General features: G+C 41.2%; 1 protein-coding gene across 5 annotated transcripts in view; it reads left to right on the top strand.

Annotated features, from left to right (window-relative positions):
* Window positions 1–18,864, top strand: part of LOC120714043 (WD repeat containing planar cell polarity effector) — an 86,752-nt gene that overhangs the window by 53,108 nt on the left and 14,780 nt on the right. For all 5 annotated transcript variants that reach the window (XM_040000056.1, XM_040000055.1, XM_040000054.1 and 2 more), the window contains 4 exons: window positions 5,280–5,468; window positions 5,932–6,055; window positions 7,144–7,207; window positions 16,256–16,355. In XM_040000056.1, coding sequence (XP_039855990.1) covers window positions 5,280–5,468; window positions 5,932–6,055; window positions 7,144–7,207; window positions 16,256–16,355 — 477 coding nt within the window. The remainder of the gene's footprint in view (window positions 1–5,279; window positions 5,469–5,931; window positions 6,056–7,143; window positions 7,208–16,255; window positions 16,356–18,864) is intronic.

Genomic DNA, 18,864 nt, shown 5'->3' with positions numbered 1-18,864 from the left:
CAGAAAAACTGATTAGAGGAGGCATCTTGTAAGGTTCAACCTCCTCGAAGTGGCCATGCTACTGACCGTAAACCTAAGTCTAAAGTTTAAGGCCTCCGTTTTGGAGGCCTAGAGACTGGTTAATGACCCTCGTGGTAATCACTGGTTGCTAGGGAGAAAAGTGGGTTCCCTGATCAGCTGGTGAGTAGTAAGTTGCTGTAGTCACCTATAGATTGCATAGAAGATGCCAACTTGCCTGCAAACAGCTGGCAACAAAGCTATGTTCAGCTGTCATGGAACTGAAGAGTGCAACGCAACCTGGAAATGGAGACTGTTTGCCTTCAAAGTAGAAGTTGCACTTTTTATATGGTTGCAGGGGTAAAGCACAACTTTCATTTTGAAAGCAAACATAGTGTGAGTTTGAGTATTTGCAGACAAGCCAGGAGACTTCCATTCAAGGTACGGTTGACCATAGCAAAAGCAATCACAGGGAGATTCCTGGTACAACACCCTGTGTCTCCTTGCAGTTAATTTCACCCAATGCTCTCCAGTAACTAGTTGAGAAATGCACATTTTGCCCTGGCCAAGGTTGCCAATGTGCTGCAAACTGTTCTTATAGTCTTGCAACTGAGGCCTCAACAAGTGTGCTGTAAGGACTCCAAAACCTTTTCTGAACTTTGTAAAGTTCAATATTTTAACTTCTAATTCATGGAGATTAACTTTTTTTTTTCTTTTTTTTTTTGCAAGTTAGCCTCAAGTGGCCACTCAGGCAATTGCAGTTTTTGACATTTGACCTGCTTTTCAGCCCTGGAGGTTGCCACTTGGAATAAACATAAAACAGATGGATAATGAGATCCATTTTTCCTGTTTTACCTGTTTTCCTGTTTTGAGTTCTTTGTATTTCTTACTCCTTCTGCCAAGAATAAGTTCCCTCACATTTGTTGAAATTTTACATTACACAGTTCCAAGTAGAAAACACGTCACTCCCTTTCCTAATGAAGGTGCCTTCCTCCCTTCAGACACTCTTGCTCTGTTTTGGATCTGAAGCTGTGTCTGAACCCGCCTGTGTGAATAGTGCTGTCAAGCTGGTCGTCCCAGTACCTTTCCACTCCTGAAGGAAGTTAATTTGTTGACAGGCGGGAAGGTTAGCGGGAGTCACGCTCTCAGAGGTCATTCAATAATCGCCCCGGGGCACGAGCCCCCGAGGAGCATTCTGGGATGCATTTTTCCGATAAATCGTTTACAGTGGCTGCAAAGTCCCTCGGGGTCCCCAGATAAAGTTTGCCAATCAAAATTTTTACGAAGCAGCCACCTCACCCTCCGAAGCACACTCATGTATTCAGCATCTTTAATTGTGACTTTGGAAAGAAGATGTGACAGTGGCACGCAACTCTCTACCGAAGTTTGAAAGCAGGAGAGTGAGGGTGGAGGGAGGAAGGTAGTAGAAGTGTGCATTTGAAATGTGTGTTTGAGGGGTGTGTGTGTGTGTTTGACTGTGTTTGCCTGTGTGCACAGGGAAAGAGGAGGGTGTCTTCCAACAATAGCTTCCGCTCCTCTGATCGTCTGCCAAGTATTTGATGAAGAAAGTCACTGCACGTCTTTTCTCCATGATAATTCTCCCCCCCTTCACACATGTGTGTATTCTTCTATTTCTGTGCTTCTCTCCGTACACACACACACACACACACACACACACACACACACACACACACACACACACACACACACACACACAGACTTTCACTCCAACTCATTTGTTTGCTTCTTCTCTGTATTGACTTGTTTCATAAGGCCCGCTACATGACAGAAGGAGTGAGTCGTGAGGCGGTTAGGAAGAAAGACTTGGCCAAGCTCCAAGTTCTCTCTTTTCCATAGGAGGCAGCTCTCCCTGGTGCCCCCTCCCACCCCCACCCCCCTGCCTGCACCGAGTTATCTCATCTGGGCACACGTTGGCCATGGCTGGGCCTGCACTGGTACAGGCTGTGGAGGGGCAGACTGGGGAATGTGCTGCACAGCACCCAAGAAAAAATAGCAATTTCTTTTTTTTGTACAGATGGGAAAACAGGGAAATATTAAAGGACAATGATGTAACTGTGTGTGGAGAATGAACCCAAGCTAATGCTTCTTTCATTGGCTATAAAAAAATTCACTAGGTCATCAAGGTGACTTGGAAGTGAGTTTGTTGATCTGCTGCGCGAGCAGGGTTCATACTCACCTAGCCTGACATATATTGTTTGTCAAAATTAGTGAGCAGAGTTATCCATCATTTCTAAGATGGGTTTATGGTCTGTCAAAATTACATGTTTGATCGCAACATCAGAAATCCCCACTCGTTTCCAGTGTTTTATAGGGAGCTTCTGCCATTATCTATAGATTTTGACACTCACACCCACTGAACACCGTTATTAGCCACCTGTGCAGAGGTGTGAGAGGAACCAGATACATTACTTCACATGCTAGATTTTTGTTTTTGTATTTGTTGCTCAAGGATTTGTGGCACGTTTCATGTGTGCGACCAAAAGCTACTTCATCATTGTCTTCCCAGAGAGAATGGGCTCTTTGACTTGTTTTTGGAGACAAAAAGTTGATCTTAAAACTGATTAAAACTTGAAGCATAGCCTATCATAGACGTTTTATATGGGTCCCATTGTCCTCAGTTCTGCATGTGTTTCCACAGTGTGGTGGTTATTATATTCAACTGACACCAAACCAGAGATGAAACACAAGCCCACTCATAAGCCAGTGCACTCCTACTGCCAGTACCCAGCATTGATTAATGAGGATGGAGCCATCTGTGGCCAGAAGTACTTACTTGAGTAGGTACTCCAGTAGCTTTACTTAATACTCACTTCTAAAAATAAAATCCACATTTGCCTAATACTGTGCCTGGGTGAAACCCTCTAGATTGGTACTAAGGAGCCAAAGTCTGCCAAGGAAATATCCCCCCACACCTTTACACCACCAACAACATCAAACTGACGTTTGACTCAAGCCAGTGTGACCCTACCATCTAAATATTGAAATAGAAATCTAGACTCAACAGACCAGGCAACTTTTTTTCAAATCTTCCTAATGCCTAAATTAATTGACTTGCTGCCATATGATTGGCTGATTTAGATTGTTGTGCTAATGTGAAGTTCAGTAGCTAATGAGTTTATGTGACATAATAGTTCCAAGTTAACACGTTTTGGTTTTTTATGTTTTAGACCAAGGTCTTTCATATTTTTAGTCATGTTTATGCTACGTTCTGTGTTTCTCCATGCTGGTGCTGATCTTGTCCTGCTCAGTGTTGTTTGTGCACAGTCAAATAAGTCAGTGTGGACAGGTGTGATCCATTGTCTGCGTCAGCTTAGAGCAGATGTCAGCGCCCAACTCCTGGACTCATACATGCAGTTAAACACATACAGTACCCAAAAATCACACACAAGCAACTTAGCTGATGTATTAGCCACATTAGCCCACTCTTTAGGGGATTTGGTGGTTTGCTAATTGCCAGCTTGTCATTTTAATTGCTCATACCACCCCCCCCCGCCCTACAGATACTAATTAGACTAGAATCAGTAGTGAGTTTTTCTTGCCTGCCTGCAGCATGGCCCATTGACAGTACTGCTGTCAGTGATCACCTATTATGCCACTAGCCATGTCCAGAAATTTTGGTAAATATATACACTTTAATACATACACAGCAGAGTGTTAAATGTTGCATGCATGTGAAAAAGGCTATTAGTTCAGAAGTGAGGTGAAACTACTGTCAGAACATGGTCCTGTACCAACTCGTCTCACGCAAATCAGAATGAGCCAGGGAGTCCTCCATCTGCTGCATTATGTACCTTCGTGATTAAGTGACAATAGAGCATAATTACCCCTGGCATTCAACACCTTCACCTGTATATGTGCTTTGAACTTTAAGAAACAGAGTGAGACACCTCTGCTGCGGTTAAGGGTACAAAATGCCATTCTTCCATTATTCAACATGTTCCTTGTCTGCACAAACAAAAGCACAGTCAGTCATCACTGATCAGAAGGTACAGTCCATCAGAGCAGTCCTCAAATGATCTTAGGGTAAAGGTCACTCTATGTTATAATATCGTTTGCAGTAGCACACAGACACACCCCATAAGAGGCTGGTTACACCCTAAAAAGGTTTCCATTCTGTTAAAGAGCTAAATATTTCAATAACATGTAGGCAAGTTATTTGAACATATGCTAACATGCACTCTGCTCAGTGTTAAAGGACGAGAAGCTTGCTTTTATTTTGCATTTGCACACAGAAACTGATGGACACAAAGTACACATGAAGGCTTGAACACACTTCCTCTCTAATTGATTGACGAGTCGATGCTGGTCTAACAAATCTAGTGCTGCCTCAGAGTCAGAACTGATCCACTGGACACTCACTTAACTTAAGTAACTCCTCCAGGTTATTCTGCACGGTCACAGAATCATTATCACACCAACTGTTAAAGCTTAAAGAGAATTTTCCCTCTTTGTAGCACAGAAAGATGAAAATATACTGTATCATTCAATACTGTGGTGGGCTGGTATTCATGAGCTGGGATAGGCCTCCAGCACCCGCGCTGCCCTAAATTGGATAAACTGTTAAGGGTATAGATGGAAAGGAAAAGATCAATAATCACATCCTGCTCTATCATCAAAATCTTAGAAAAAATATAAAAATATAAATATAGAAACTAAACAAAAAGGTATAAAAATGAAGCAAAAGATAGAAATACTGAATAAATTATTCCTATTTTTGTTGGTTTCTTAATGCAGATCCTTAAAAGTTGTTCTGAATGAATGCAATAAAACACATCTATCTTCTATTTCCCAGGATCCATTAGGGCATAAAGGAGTTGCTGAAAATGATGTGAATCATTTAGTGAGGTCTTCACAATGACCTACAGGACATTTTGTACCATTTTGTTAGACACCATCACCATAACGCCAAATGAGGAAAATCTTTTTAAAAAAACATCTTCCTTTCCAATTGATTCTCCGAGAGACTTGGCGAATCAATTGTGTGCTATGTAGCAGCACCTGATTAAACCTCAGTTTCCCAGATATGCATAAATCCTTGCCCTAGAGTTTAAATCTTTTTTCAGTGGTAGTTTTGTCTGAATTTTTGTTTTAGTATGGGACTAGGCTCAAACCATGTATGTGAAACCTATTGTGTCTGCTGGGTTTTCCCTTAATTCAATGCCCATCTAGATCAAAACTGGATTATTTCATAAAAATCTTTTCTTCGTCTTTTCTTAACCACATTATTATTATTTCATACAAACCTTTCCTCAATATGACAGGAGCTCTCACGGGGGGACAGATGGGTCCAGGGGAGCTGCTGCAGCAGAGGCTACGTTGTGGTCAAGTCAGAGAGGCACTGGGCATACTAGAGGCCATGGACTGGAGCACCATGGGGGATGAGATGTACCGAGGCCTGAGCTCAGTCACTAACCACCTGCTGAGGATGGAGCTGAACCCAGAGAGAGAAGGTGGCTTTGATTGGTTTTACATTTCCTGGTGATGCTTATCAAATCGAAATCGCTGCTTTTCAAATTTCATGAGTCTAACCTAACCTGTCGACTTTCAGTGCTTGAAGATTTTTTTTATTTACCTTTCATTTCGTCTACATTTTGCTGTATTTAGCACCTCCATGGACTAAACCTTATGAATGCTTAGATATATTTGATATATTTTGGATGTTTTTCTTTCAGATCTTAGTTTCCTTTCATTTAGTTGTTAACTTTTGCTTTTAGTTGGCTTTTAGTCAGAGAGCCTTTGATTTGGCACTGTCTCTTATAAAATAAAGTATAAAAATCTCATTTTTGTGCAGAAGAGCAACAAATTTTACATTGTTAGCTTTAGAAACACACATCCTTAAACATTCTTGGCTAATTTCCATGCAAACATCACATGCATTTGCTAATTTTGTGTGTGTTTCTGATCTGTCTGTAGCCCAGCTAGAAGCAGCTCTGGGTGTGTTTTATGCCCCACCTGTGCCTCTCTCTGATACAGTAATGCTGGAGTACAGGGAGCCAATCAGCAAGTACGCCCGGCGCTTTTTTCACCACCTCCTCAGGTAACACCACTCACTCTGTGCTGTTGCTGTGGTCTTAATTAAATGGACTGAGGGAGAAATTTACTTTGTGCATGTCCTCAAGGGGTCAAGAACTGTGTTTTGTATAGCTCTCCTGAAATAAAAAAAAAATGTAGACATCTAAAAAGTAAAAGCATTAAGAGTACATTCCTCAATCAGGTTCCAGATCTCTGAAGACTTTGCACAGACAAATACATGCACAGACTATTTTCAAGGGATTACTGGAACATTTAGTGCAGTTTATCAGCACAGGGTGGAGAATCAGAATAAGAAATAATATCCAAAAACCTCTTTCAGAAACAATTTAACACTGCTTATTTCCTTCTCTTTATTGCTATTAAAAAAATTCTAAAACAGAAATAGCTTTTGAATTTCATTGCACACACATACTGATGCAGCTTTGAGTCATTCATAAGGCAAAGCAGCACGCATGCACCTGTTTAGACTGTTGTTTCATTTTCCCTTCTGCCATGAGAGCCTTTTGAAACGCCTGTTTGACTGAAATAGACCCTGTTGTTCCCACACACTGCTGCTCACTGCTCTCCATCCTGCAATTACCCCCCGCTCCCTCTCCCTGTCTTTCTTTTTCCTCCTCTGTAGCCGAGCTGGAGCGTTGTTTGGCATCCCTCGTCCTCTCCTCTCTTATCACCTACCTGCATTCTTTTTCTCTCCATCAACATCAAATGAAGGAAGGCGCCCCCCCCCCCCCTCCTTCCCGCACCACCTCTCTCCGCTTGTGTTTGTTTGTTTCATGTCGGCTGTAGCCGGGGAAAGTTGAGGTGTTTTGTACTGGGAGATACAGCTCTCTCTCCCAGCTTTAATTCTGGATAATAGGAAAAGAGCTCGCTATTCTCAGTTCAATTATTGACAGTGTTGAATGCAGAGGTGCATGTGCATGTCTGTATTGAGGCGTGTGTCTACATGCAGACCAAAGCAAGCACGTAAATGTACCTTAGACTTATTTAACTATACATTTTCATTCAAAGCATGTATTTTTAGATTGATGATTGTTTTGCTTTCATGTTCAGGGTGTCGTCTTTCTTTTTCACTGGCTCCTTTTTTCTCTGCAGGCACCAGTGTTTCGAGAAGGCCTTCCTCCTCGCTGTAGATTTAGAAGCCAGAGATTTATTCATGGTGAGTAGAAAGAAAATTTCCTTTTATGTGCTTTCTTGAGGGGGAAAAGAGTCACAAAAAGGGTTGTTGACATCAAAACAGAATCCACAAGGAAGCCTTTTTTTCTTAAATAAAATATATAATTCCATGGACATTAATTATCAACTAATTTAACAAATGAACTAATGAAAATAGCCAATGATTCAAGGTTTAAAATCGTCCATATTTATGTTTAACTGGGATTTGGTGCTGCTGATCAGTTTTATAGCTCTTTTGAGACCATCTTCCTGTCAAGCCAACTTACTTTAAAGTGAATGCTGCTCACAAACAGACTATTTACCCAACAAGTGGGTTGCTTACAGTCAAAGCTGTGCATCTGAGACGACCACATAAGGATATCCCTCCTGTCTGACATCATGCAGAACCAAAAGTAGAAAGAACTGTGTGAAATTGAGTGTTTAGCAGAATCTGAACCACAAGCTTTCTGGCTAACAGGGATTAACAAACTACGGTACACATATAATATCTCTGATAATATCTCAAATTTTTATGCCATTGGCTTTTAAATTAAATGATATTTAAAATATGCCAGTGAAAATGCACTGCATGGACTGAACCTGTTTTCTGCAAATCTCATCATTTGGGGATCGTGTATCCTGAGACCCTGTTAGGACTGTTCATGACATTAAGTATGACACATGTCTGTAGACTATTGTTATACTTTATACTAAGTCTTGTCTTTCTTGGGCACCTTTTATAATGTATTCATTTTCAGCAGTCAGGTTTGAACGATGAAAACTCTGAATCTTTTCTTTTTTGTCTGTTGAAGAAAGTGTTAAAGTGCAAGGAACCCAACTCATAAAAATAGATGAACAGATACCAGTGAATATTTGGAAATTCTTTCTCATAATCACTTATAATATTACAGTAAAAAAAGTTGTGAGCTCTGATAACTGTTAAGTAGTTTGTTTAAGCTTACCTTTATGCCTTTTTAGTTTGAGTCTCTTAAAAAAATCTGGAATCTGTGTACATGAACCTTTTCATCAGGTCTTCTTAACATGTTTACTCTAGATTATGTTAGTGAAATAAAACATGTTTGGTGTATCTGCTCTAGATGGACTCCTGAGGGTTAGATGTTGACTCATGCGCTATAGGGAGCTTCTCTGCAGCTCTTCCACTGGTATAAAACCTATTATAATTGCTCATTCACTGTTGCACCCTTGTTACTTTCATTTGCACATGACTTGTAACCCATACAAGTGTGTGTGTGTTGCGTGTCAGAGAGCAGGTGTGATCTCAGTATGGGCCTCTATCTTTTCACAACCTCCACGGCCTCAGCTCAGCCTTTTCCTCTCCTCTCATCTTCGCTCTAACTCGTTCTTTCTTCCACTCCACGCTGAAATGCTCCTATGTGTTTGACCCCCTTTTTCATGGGGCCCCCTTTGCTCCATGCTTCACCAACACCCCAGACATTAATACAGACCCTCTTACACACATACACACACTCCTCTTGGTCCCTCAATCACACTGATAGCACTGGTTCCAATTCCCTCCCCACTAAGTAGTGCTGCTGGGAAGCCGAATTGAAAAGGTGGAGTCGAGCCTGTGAACCTTGAAAGAGTGCAAAGGAAAGAGGGGGGCAGAGGGGGGAGGGGAGGAGGCTGTGGTGTAGATGGAAAACTAAATGATAAATGTAACACAAAAATGATGGAAGGGGGAGATGAAACTGTGTCCAGATGAGTGAGAGGGGAGAGAAAGCTGTACTCATAATACATTTCAGTGAAGGGTATGAACTAGCTTCGATGGGTGGAGTCAGTTACAGGACAAATCAGCCCAAGCGGAAGGCGGCCTGTACTGTCAGCAAAGTAGAGGTCAAGAAAATCAGTCCAGAAAGCCTCTGCCATATTTTCCATATAGCTTCATGTACTTTCACAATCTTCTTCTGTCATCTTTTTTTTTTTTTAAATGATTCGATGCAGACATGATAACTTGTATCTTTAGTCAGAACCACTAATGTGATTGCAAAACATGATTGTAAAACATACCTCTGTCATTGCTCTAAATTCTTCTTTGTCTGCCATATTTTCTTAAAAACATCAAGATTATAGCTCCCATTTTTAGCGACTATAATTTGTCATGTATTTGAAAAGATATGGGACACAATAAACAATGTGGCTCTGACAGTGATAGAGAAGCCTTCCTAAATAAGCTTCATCTCAGGTAAAAGTCCACACACCTTTTTGAGTAATGTTGCCCTTAAACAGACAAGAAGATCTAGTTAAATCACGAAATTGTGATTAGTGTATTACTAACTGGTAAAATGAGGCTTTTTCTTTTTCTTTTTCTTTTTTCTTAAAAAAAAAAAGCGATTTCCCTCACAGAGAGGATTTGGATCACAGCAGCAAACAGAACGTGACCTTGAAGCCAGATTGTGTGAAGCTGGTGTGATTTTTATCCGGTACCGTTGTGTCGGTGTCCACTGGCTCTCGGGACTGGGCGAGATTTCATGGGTATGGTTGTGGAGCCAGGTCACTCACTTCTTGTTTGAGAAAAGTAAATGTAAAAAATCTACGCATGGAGATAAATGCATCTCTAACATATATATGTAAATATAAAAGTGATGTATGTGAGAGAGCTGTTTCTATGGACAGGTGACATCTTTCTAAGCTCCTCAACATCATTTGACTGCCCTATTTTACTCTCCTTTTTTCTTTTTCTTTTACAAACAAATTTCAGAGACCGAATTACTAAGCATCTGCGGATCCCTTTGTGGTGGCCCATTATGGGAATTCTCACCAAATTTAACAGATAATTGCAAGTCCTTGTCATGCTGGATCTGTAACAAAGTTCAGGCTCAGTCACAACAACCTTTTTCAAGCACTTTTTTGCCTCAGCGACCAAGAGAGCAGCACCTCATTGTGCACAAAGAGCGAAAGAGAGAAGAGAGAGAGAAGGAGGACGTTGACATTTCACCCCTCGCTCTGTCCTTCTGTCTAATTAGGTTGTGTTGTTGCTTTAACCCGCTGGTTTGCTGATCGAGTCGAGGTGGAGGAGGTTAATGAGGGCAACCCCCACCTTCGCCAAACTCTTTTTAACTACCAAACTCGCCCATAGAACTCAATAACGCACCGTCGACTTGGTAAAGAGCACACACATGCACACAGATAACATGCTCACCTCTTCTAGAAATGCTCAGCATGATACACCCCCTCTATCATCAGACCCCCGTCCCCTCTTGCCCCATTGTTTCCCAGCTAACAATAGAGGCCCTCCAAGCCTTTTTTCCCCAAAAGAAGAAACCTTTTGTTAAAATGAAACACTTGTGTCGGGTTAAATTGAGGGGGAGGAGGAATTGGTGGTGGTGGTGGTGGTGGTGGAGGTTGGTAGGGTGTATGAAGAGTTGGTAGTGGGGGTTACTGAGTCGTTTGCATTTTTTAAAAATAATTGATGCTGTTTAGTAGCTCCCTAATTAGCCTTTGATAATGAGTCGATAATGTAACCAATTAGGTCATTCGTCAGCCAAGTCAAGTTTTCTTTCCCTCCACCACCTCCCCTTTTTCTTCTTCTTCTCTTCCTGGGTTTTTTTGGCTCTTGATGTAGCTTGTTAATTAAATCAAATTGTGTGATAGCCGAAATCTGATGCCGGCTCTTTTGTTCCCCAGTGAGGGCTTGTACTTTTTCTTGTTAGATACACAAGCAGTAAGGCGAGCTGCATGTTTTCGGTTCACCCTCTATCTTCCTCTCCTATCTGATGCCAGGCTTGGCAGTGCTGTAGGTGGAGGAGGAATTGCACATCTTTGGCAGTAAGCTCATTGTTGTTGCTTAGATAAGCAATTAGCACAATTAAAGTCCTTAAGGCCTATCAGATAGAAGTCAAACACAAGACTCCTGGATAGCAGATGTGTCAGAAAACAAATGTGAAACGGATACGCTCATGTACAGAGGATTAAACTTTATGTCAGGTTAATATGTTTTTGTGTGCATGTGTTTGCACCACCCAGCAAAAACTAATTTGGTTAAAAAGTAAAAGGTGAAAAGGCATCTTTTCACATCATTGATAAGATTTCCAAAAGACAATTTACATGTAGATCTGTTTGAAAACTGAAAGGAAATCTCTTCCTCTTCAGCACCTTGGCAAATGTGCTGTTTGGTAATATTGAGTTTGGTGTGCTGAAGGTGTAAGTTTTGACTGTGCATAGGCTCACACAATAAACTATCACCTCATAGCAAAAAGGTTCCTGGTTTGATTCCAGGCAGTGTATAGAGTTTGTGCATTTTTTCCTCCAGAGACATGTATGTTTGGATGAGTGCTTGGAAAACCATCATAGTAACTCGATAGTATATCCTTGCTCTATCAACAGAGCAAGGAAGCCTGTCTTATCGGTTTATTCTGTGTGCAGACTTTTTGGGGTCACCTATTTGAATTTTTCACCAAACTCTATTTTTCCTTTCCGCTTTTGCAGCAGTGTTCAGGCTTGATGATTTAAGCAGTGGGAATGATCGTTGTGAGGCTCAGGCCATTTCGTTATTACCACTGTTAGCAAGAAAAATTCTGCTGCAGTCCTGGAAGTCTGAGACACATCCAACCTTCGATAGGTGGCTGAAGGAATTAGGAAGTGCGTGACACCTAGAGAAAAGTAGATATAGTATGTTTTTCAGGTCTCTTTCAGAAAATGTGGTTACTAATCACCAGTCTGATAGGAAAGTTGTAATTAAACTTTACTGATCTTCAGGATTAGCAGTCACACTGCACTATGAATACTTATGTATCATAGTTTGTATGTGAGCCTCTGTCATTGTTCTCTCTGTTTCATTTTTGCATATTTAACATCTTTAAATATGTCGCGACTGGACGATCTTTGGTAGAATTGGGTGGGAGGAATTTTGTCCAGGCTTCTTCTCACTATTTAACTGAATATTCGTTGGCAGCCGTTAAATGATAACTGTGTCCTTAAACATTTCAGCAGCCACGTGAGCTCAAAATTTAGTTTATTATTTAGTTAGAACTTGTAGGACTCACAGCTATTTGTGTGTGTTTATCACCAGGGATAGCCGACTAGGTCCAGGTAGATATTTTCCAGTGTGTCTGCTTCAGAGGTAATCATCAGGATTTAATGCCACCCCCATGAATCAAAGAGCAAAAGCTGTGCCCGTACTCATTCACTAATCCCTGCATGTTGAGATTTCAGACGTGTATAAGTGACCATCATCATTTTGACTCCGGGCTCACAGGTGCATCACTGGAATTCACAGAGCTATCAAATGCCAGGCATTACAAGAAATAAACCACATGATCAAACTGACCTTTTACGTGTAACGCTGCAATTTGAATGTATGAGTGGAATATGTGTGTACTGCAAATATACCAATAACCCTTTGCTTTTTCAAGTGATGTATTGTCCATGTCCACCCACTTGATTTGCTTTTATTAAAAGTTGAAAAAGGTGGGCAACAAATAAGAATACATTCATATTTGGTTGTTAGTTTGATGTCACAAATAGGCATTGATTTATAAGAATAAACTGTAAAGTTTGAGGCAATAAGGAAAGGCACTAAAAATGCATTGAAAATTACAGAAGAATTAAAAATCTACAAATATCTGATTATTATTATTATTATCTGAATTATTTTGCAGTCTCTGCAAACGGCCACACATCCATAGGGCACTGAGTTTATATGCTGTTATCGCTCCATAATAAGCTTTTGTGCACACATGCTCGCCTAAAAAAGTGCAGTGCACTTTGTGTATGCTCATTCTCATCGATCCTGAGTCCAAAGCCAACACGTCACACTGCAAACATACAGACACGAGCCCGTCAGTTAATGTGCTGTAAGCGCTGCTGTGTGCCAGTTAACCTAATCCCTCATTTATTTGGAGGTAACCCAAATATCAGGCAATATCGGGCTCTTAGCATCCACCACCTCCCTCCCCTCTACTCCCCAAATATGGCCCACTAAAACGCCCCTCTTTATCGGTGCGGTTAGCTGGCTCGCTGCAACCCCTAAAGCTCTTATATAAATAAGATTAGTGTCGCGTTTGAGCGTTGGGGAATAAGAGGTGTAATATCTGATGGTTTTATATGCAGTATTATTGTTATCCCTTCTTAGTCGGGTTGATACTCCTCTCTCCCTTTCTCTCTCTTTCCAGCTCTCAGTTGTCTCTCTATCGTTTCGCATTTGTTCACTCGTCTTTCACTGGGTCTCTTTCCTCAGATTCAGACAGCATTATGAGGGGCTAAGCTGGAATAAAGCGCCCCAACATCAAATGTTCATATTGTTCTGTTCTGTCTGTCATCCCGCTCTCTCTTTCTCTCTCCTTGTTGTTGTGAGTTTTGCTTCCCTTTCGTCTTTTTACGTCTTGTTCACCCTCTCCCTTCCCTTGTGCTCTGTCACTCACGCGCCTCTCCATCATTTCACTGTACTGCCTCCTCTCCCTCCTCGTCTGTTTAATCTTGTGCTGCTCTGTTTGTTATCAATTAAGAAGCCTCACTCATATCTAATTGAGGGGCCATGTCTCCTCGTTCACAGGGGCTCAATTGGCCACCTCAGTCCTGGGAGCCGATTTAGGCTCTTTTGAGGCCATTTTGTTGTCGGCCATTTTCACATTTCCTCCTAACTCTTCGCCACAGAGGGCAGGCACCGCACTATAATTACCCAATCTGTTCCCATTCATACTCCTCAATTTCAGCACCTCTCTCCCACTCTCTCTCCCCTTTACTCTCGCTCTCTGTCTGCTTCAATCCCTCTCTGCTCCACACCTCTTTTGGAAACCAGCACCCCCCTCTCTCTTTCCTCTGGGGGTACAAAAGCTGGGTTACAATATGGGGGTATTAGGGCCGGGTGCAGACTCAGCTGGGGGCTGGCTTTAGCCAGCTGAGGGTTATCCATGGCGAGCCCTGAGTCACGGCAGTGATGTCCTGTGATGTCGCTGAGGCGGAAGACTTTCCTTAACACGCTGTACCCTTTGATGGAGCCTCAGGCCCTGCACTCAGCCCGGGGAAACCCTGCGACTCTCACTCGACCCTCGTGGGGTGCCAGGATGAGGGTTTGATTCACTCCCACTTCAATCAATTCAAGAGGTCGAATGTTACAGAGGTTCTGCCATTATTACTGCACAGACTTTAACATTTTCTCACATTTGTTTAGTTTGTATATTTGGGCTTTTCAGCAGCGTTGCTAACACATTCACAGGATGCAACAACTGCAGCAACATGGTGATGATGATGATGCTTCCAGTGTCTTTACATGAAAACAACAAAGCCAACCTTTAACATCTGCCCTCACAAATGTACACGTGATCATCGTGCAGGATATGAAGCATAAAGCTTTCTTCCTTTTATTCTGAAATTCATTGAATGAACTAAGCTGCTTCACTCTCAAAATACACGCAAATTATCTATAGACTGATCATTATAGTATGCTGTATTTGCCTTTGATATCCAAAAAGTCTGATTAATTGGGTGTCCCTGAAAGCTTAACACACATGCAAATTAAGAAAATGCCTGAAAACAATTTGACAAAACAAAGTGAATAAACACAACCAAATACAGAGCTCCCAGGGTCTTTCTACACTATAAACCTTTTTTTTTTTTAGTATTCATATTTATCATTTCTAGATAAAACCTCTTGTGAAATATGCCTCGGTTTTCAAGGTGGTCCAAGCAAGCATTCATACAGTGAAAGGAAAACCTAATAACATAAAACAACCAACAAACCGAAAGAACAAAGAGTCCAGAAAAAACAAAGTTTCATTTAATTGTTTAAACAAGTGACATGATAACAAGCAGTGGATATTTAAAGGTAATTAATGTATTAACTTCCTTAGATACCAAGAGGACAATTACAAGTATCTGATGTGACATATAGTTTAAAAAAAAAAAAGCAGTACAAAAAAACTTCTCTTTGTTTGATGTTGGTCAAATTCAGACAGTTCATAAAGGGAAAATAAAGTTGAGACCTCAACTAATGTTTGGAATTTCTACTTTCAGCTTCAGTGCATAACAAAACTGTAAGCTTGAAGATGAAAAGCTCGGGCTCTTTGAATGGGAGGATTTAGAAACGCGTCTCATTTTGTTCATTATCAATCCAGAGTGTGAGTTAGAGGAAAAACTACAGTTTTACTGCCATCTGATCAAAATTGCAAATGAGAACGTCTCAGCTGCAGCTCTTCCAAATCTGATGCAACAGAAACGTCTCTCTGAACGTACCAGGCTGGACAGCCTTCAATAAATCTGCACCAATTGTGTTTTTGTAACCTGGACACAGAACGTGTGGCTCTAGGGGGAAAGGCCCTTTGCAAAACGCCAGAAGCACCTCCTTTATTTTATTTGTTTCTGGCATTTTCGAAGCACATCACTTAAAAAAAATATAGATATTTTTGTATTTTTCCACAATTTAATAAATAATGAATTGACCTCTGCCTCGCTTGTGGAAGCAGATGTAATACTCCTACAACTGAGATGTAATACTCAGTGTGGTTGTTAATGAATATGTGGCAGCGCTGGGCTTTAAATCAGCCACCCTCAGACATCATTTAGCCACATTATCTCCATCTTTGTGGCCATGTGAGACTCAAACAGAGCGATACAGAGGATACATGCTGTTTCCAATATTGTCGCAGGCTGATATCGTAATGTGCTCAGCTGGATATGTTTCTCCGTAAAGAGAGAATACCAGCGTTTCTGAAAGGTGAACAGTCCCTCGTCTCCTCTCACACTTTTGAAATGTGACTGATAACATCCTCCGTAGTTCAAAACCAGGGAAGCGGGCGTGATTGTGTGTGCGCGTGTGTGTGCAGGAGGTTGGTGATGGTGCGGGGCGCAAGCAGGCTGATTTCAAAGTTTTTTGAGGAACCGGCATTTCATCCAAACCGGTGCTCCTTCTGATGTTGGGCTTCAAACGGTTCATTTTTTCCCCCTGTCATTTCATCTGTTTCTTCCTTCTCCCGCCAAAATGCCGCATCTCCCCCACCCAAAACCCCTCAAATAAAAAAAACCCTATTGTCATCTGAGCCTAGATTCATTTTAGATTAACGTTCACGTTTCTTTCTTTCTTGCATTACCTTCAAAGGACCTCCATTATGTTGCCAGTGATAAGGGCGAGCTGGTGCTAGCAGATGTGGCCAAGAGGAAAGCTAATGAAATCGAGGCCCGGACCAATGCAGGCAACGGTAAGAAAAGTAATCATCATGTCTAACCAAAAGACACTAAATGTGACTCGTTATTTCTCCTCACATCTGAAATGGGAGGTGGATACCTGATAACCTCGGTAACTCACCCACTGTGACACACTTTTCTCACATCTAAGAGCAGATTTTTTTCTCGGGCTCTAGCCTTCCTTTAACAGCACAGAGGAGAATCATGCTTGCCAGAGTAATAGCTGTGTCAAAACTCTGAAAACATGTGCTTATTTGGTATATAAGAATGAGCAAAAGTGAGATTCTGCAGGAAATATTTGTCACAAATGATATAAAGTGATGACTACACAGTGGACAATTAGAATTTAGCCCCACACCGTAGATATTTCAAGATTACGTTTTATACATTTAAGACAAAGTCTTTAATGTCAGGCTAATGAAATGTAGTCTGACGCCAGCAAGAGGAGGAAAGACCCAGCTTTTCTGTCAATTTTCAGCCTCTGCTGCTGCCCTTTGACAAACACTCCCGAAAGCACATACCAGAGGGGATCAAGCTACGTTCCTGATTACACACACACACTCAAAAACACACCACACACACACAACTCCTCACAGAAGCTTTGAGGGCCAACGGGTGAGCAGACTACATTCAAATTTGTGAGGGAACTAGATGAACATGTCGGAAGAGTCCTTCATTGGTGCTTAAAACACACTGGAAGGCTGTGCGTGTGTATGTGTACTCAGACATCCAAATGAAGCAAGAGAGGTATTTAACTCGACTGTATAAGGTCAAACCCCTACGGCTGAGTGTCTGTGTGTTTGTCTGTGAATGAAAATGAGCGCTTGTCTAACTGTGAGGCCTGTTTGCATGCAGTTTTTTTTTTTTTTTTATATTTCAAATGTGATGCGTAAAACGCACACTCCTCCTCGTAAGCCTCTTAATTATGTCCTCGATGATTTGCCTCCATCACCTGCAGCGTGTCCTATCCTTGGACAACAGCACTTTAGAGCAAGAGGGACAGAAGGGAGAAAGAAAAAGGAGGCATGACAGCGGGAATAAGAAGGAGGGTGAAAAGGGAAAATAAATAACAAGTGAGGAACGAAGAAAGTGTAGATAAAGTGTAAATAAAGAAGAGGGAAAACATCAAATATTAACTTGCCAAAGTAAAGAAAACAAAGAAATTAATGAATATTAAACACAACGTTGGTTTGTATGGCCTGCCTATATTTTTCTTTCACAGTCAGAAGTCTGGGTCCTGATCAGTCCTCACAACTTCACTGAATAAAATGATAATATTTAGTGCAAACTTATCTACTTGATTCAAAGCTTATTCTGTGTTGCTGCATAGCAGTAGATGTTTCTACAGCATTGAAGCTTCATTATGTGTCACTAGATTTTACTTTACTTGCAGTTTCGTAATATGGGACATAAAGTCTGTAAAAAGAAAGTACATCGCAAGTCTTTACATAAAAGGGGATAATCCACATTGCAATACAAATTGCAGCTACCTGTGGAAAAACCCGAAAACTGGTGGTTGTCAACACCCGTCTTTATTGATGTAAAGTGAGGTGCAATCACAGGGTATAGAGGAAAATAGTTAAAGTCCCGTCACAGTATTTGTCAGGTTGAGGTCTGGAGTGGGCCATCACAACGCAGATTCTTTTCTTTTTCCAGCCATTCTGTTGTAGATGACCCAAATTCGGCCAAGCTTTATCTATCACACAGATGGCCTCATATGGTCGATTCAGTGATTGGAAGATGCCCAGGTCCTGTGGTTTCAAAACAAGCTCTAATCATCACCCCTTCACAGCCATTCTGACAGTTCGTATGAGGTATTTTTGCTGATATGCAGTGTTTGGTTTTCATCAAATGTGACACCAAACATCTCCACTTCTGTATCATCTGTCCAAAGGACATTATTCCAGAAGTCTTGTAGTTTGTTCAGATGCAGCTTTGCAAACTTAAACCATGCTACCATGTTGTTCTTAGAGAGACGAGGCTTTCTTCTGGAAAACCCTTTCAAGTAGTCCATACTTGTTCAGTCTTTTTCTATTTTTACTGTCATGATTTTTACAATTTAGCATGATAACTGAGGTTGTAGAGAAATGTACCTCTTGGTTTTTTGCAGGTTCTCTGAGCATTGCATGGTCTGACCTTGGTAACATTAAGAGTTAACTTGCATGCACAGTCCTGTGAAAACTCGTTTTCATGTGATTATACCGTAAATTAAATAAAAAATGTTTTCTTATTAAAGTTTATTTGATTAATAGATTTAAAAAAAAAAATGACACAGTCAGCCGTCAGAAGGTCTGAATTCATTTAGAAATCACACAACCTCATGACAGTGACACTTAGTGTTGTCACAGCCCTTGATGAGGACGGTTAAACTGATCCCATTTTATAAGAGTGTGTGTCCCCTTGTATGTTAGACAGACAAGCAGACAGCATATTAACAGAGCAGAAAAGCCAGGTCATAAATAATGAGTGGCTTGCTTCAAGCAGAGGGCTCCAGTGAACAAGTCTCGCTTTACAGACACACAT

This window comes from Simochromis diagramma, unplaced genomic scaffold (genome assembly GCF_900408965.1).
Source record: "Simochromis diagramma unplaced genomic scaffold, fSimDia1.1 OVJJ01000596.1, whole genome shotgun sequence".
Taxonomy (NCBI): Eukaryota; Metazoa; Chordata; class Actinopteri; order Cichliformes; family Cichlidae; genus Simochromis; species Simochromis diagramma.
This window is presented reverse-complemented; position numbering and strand designations above follow the sequence as displayed.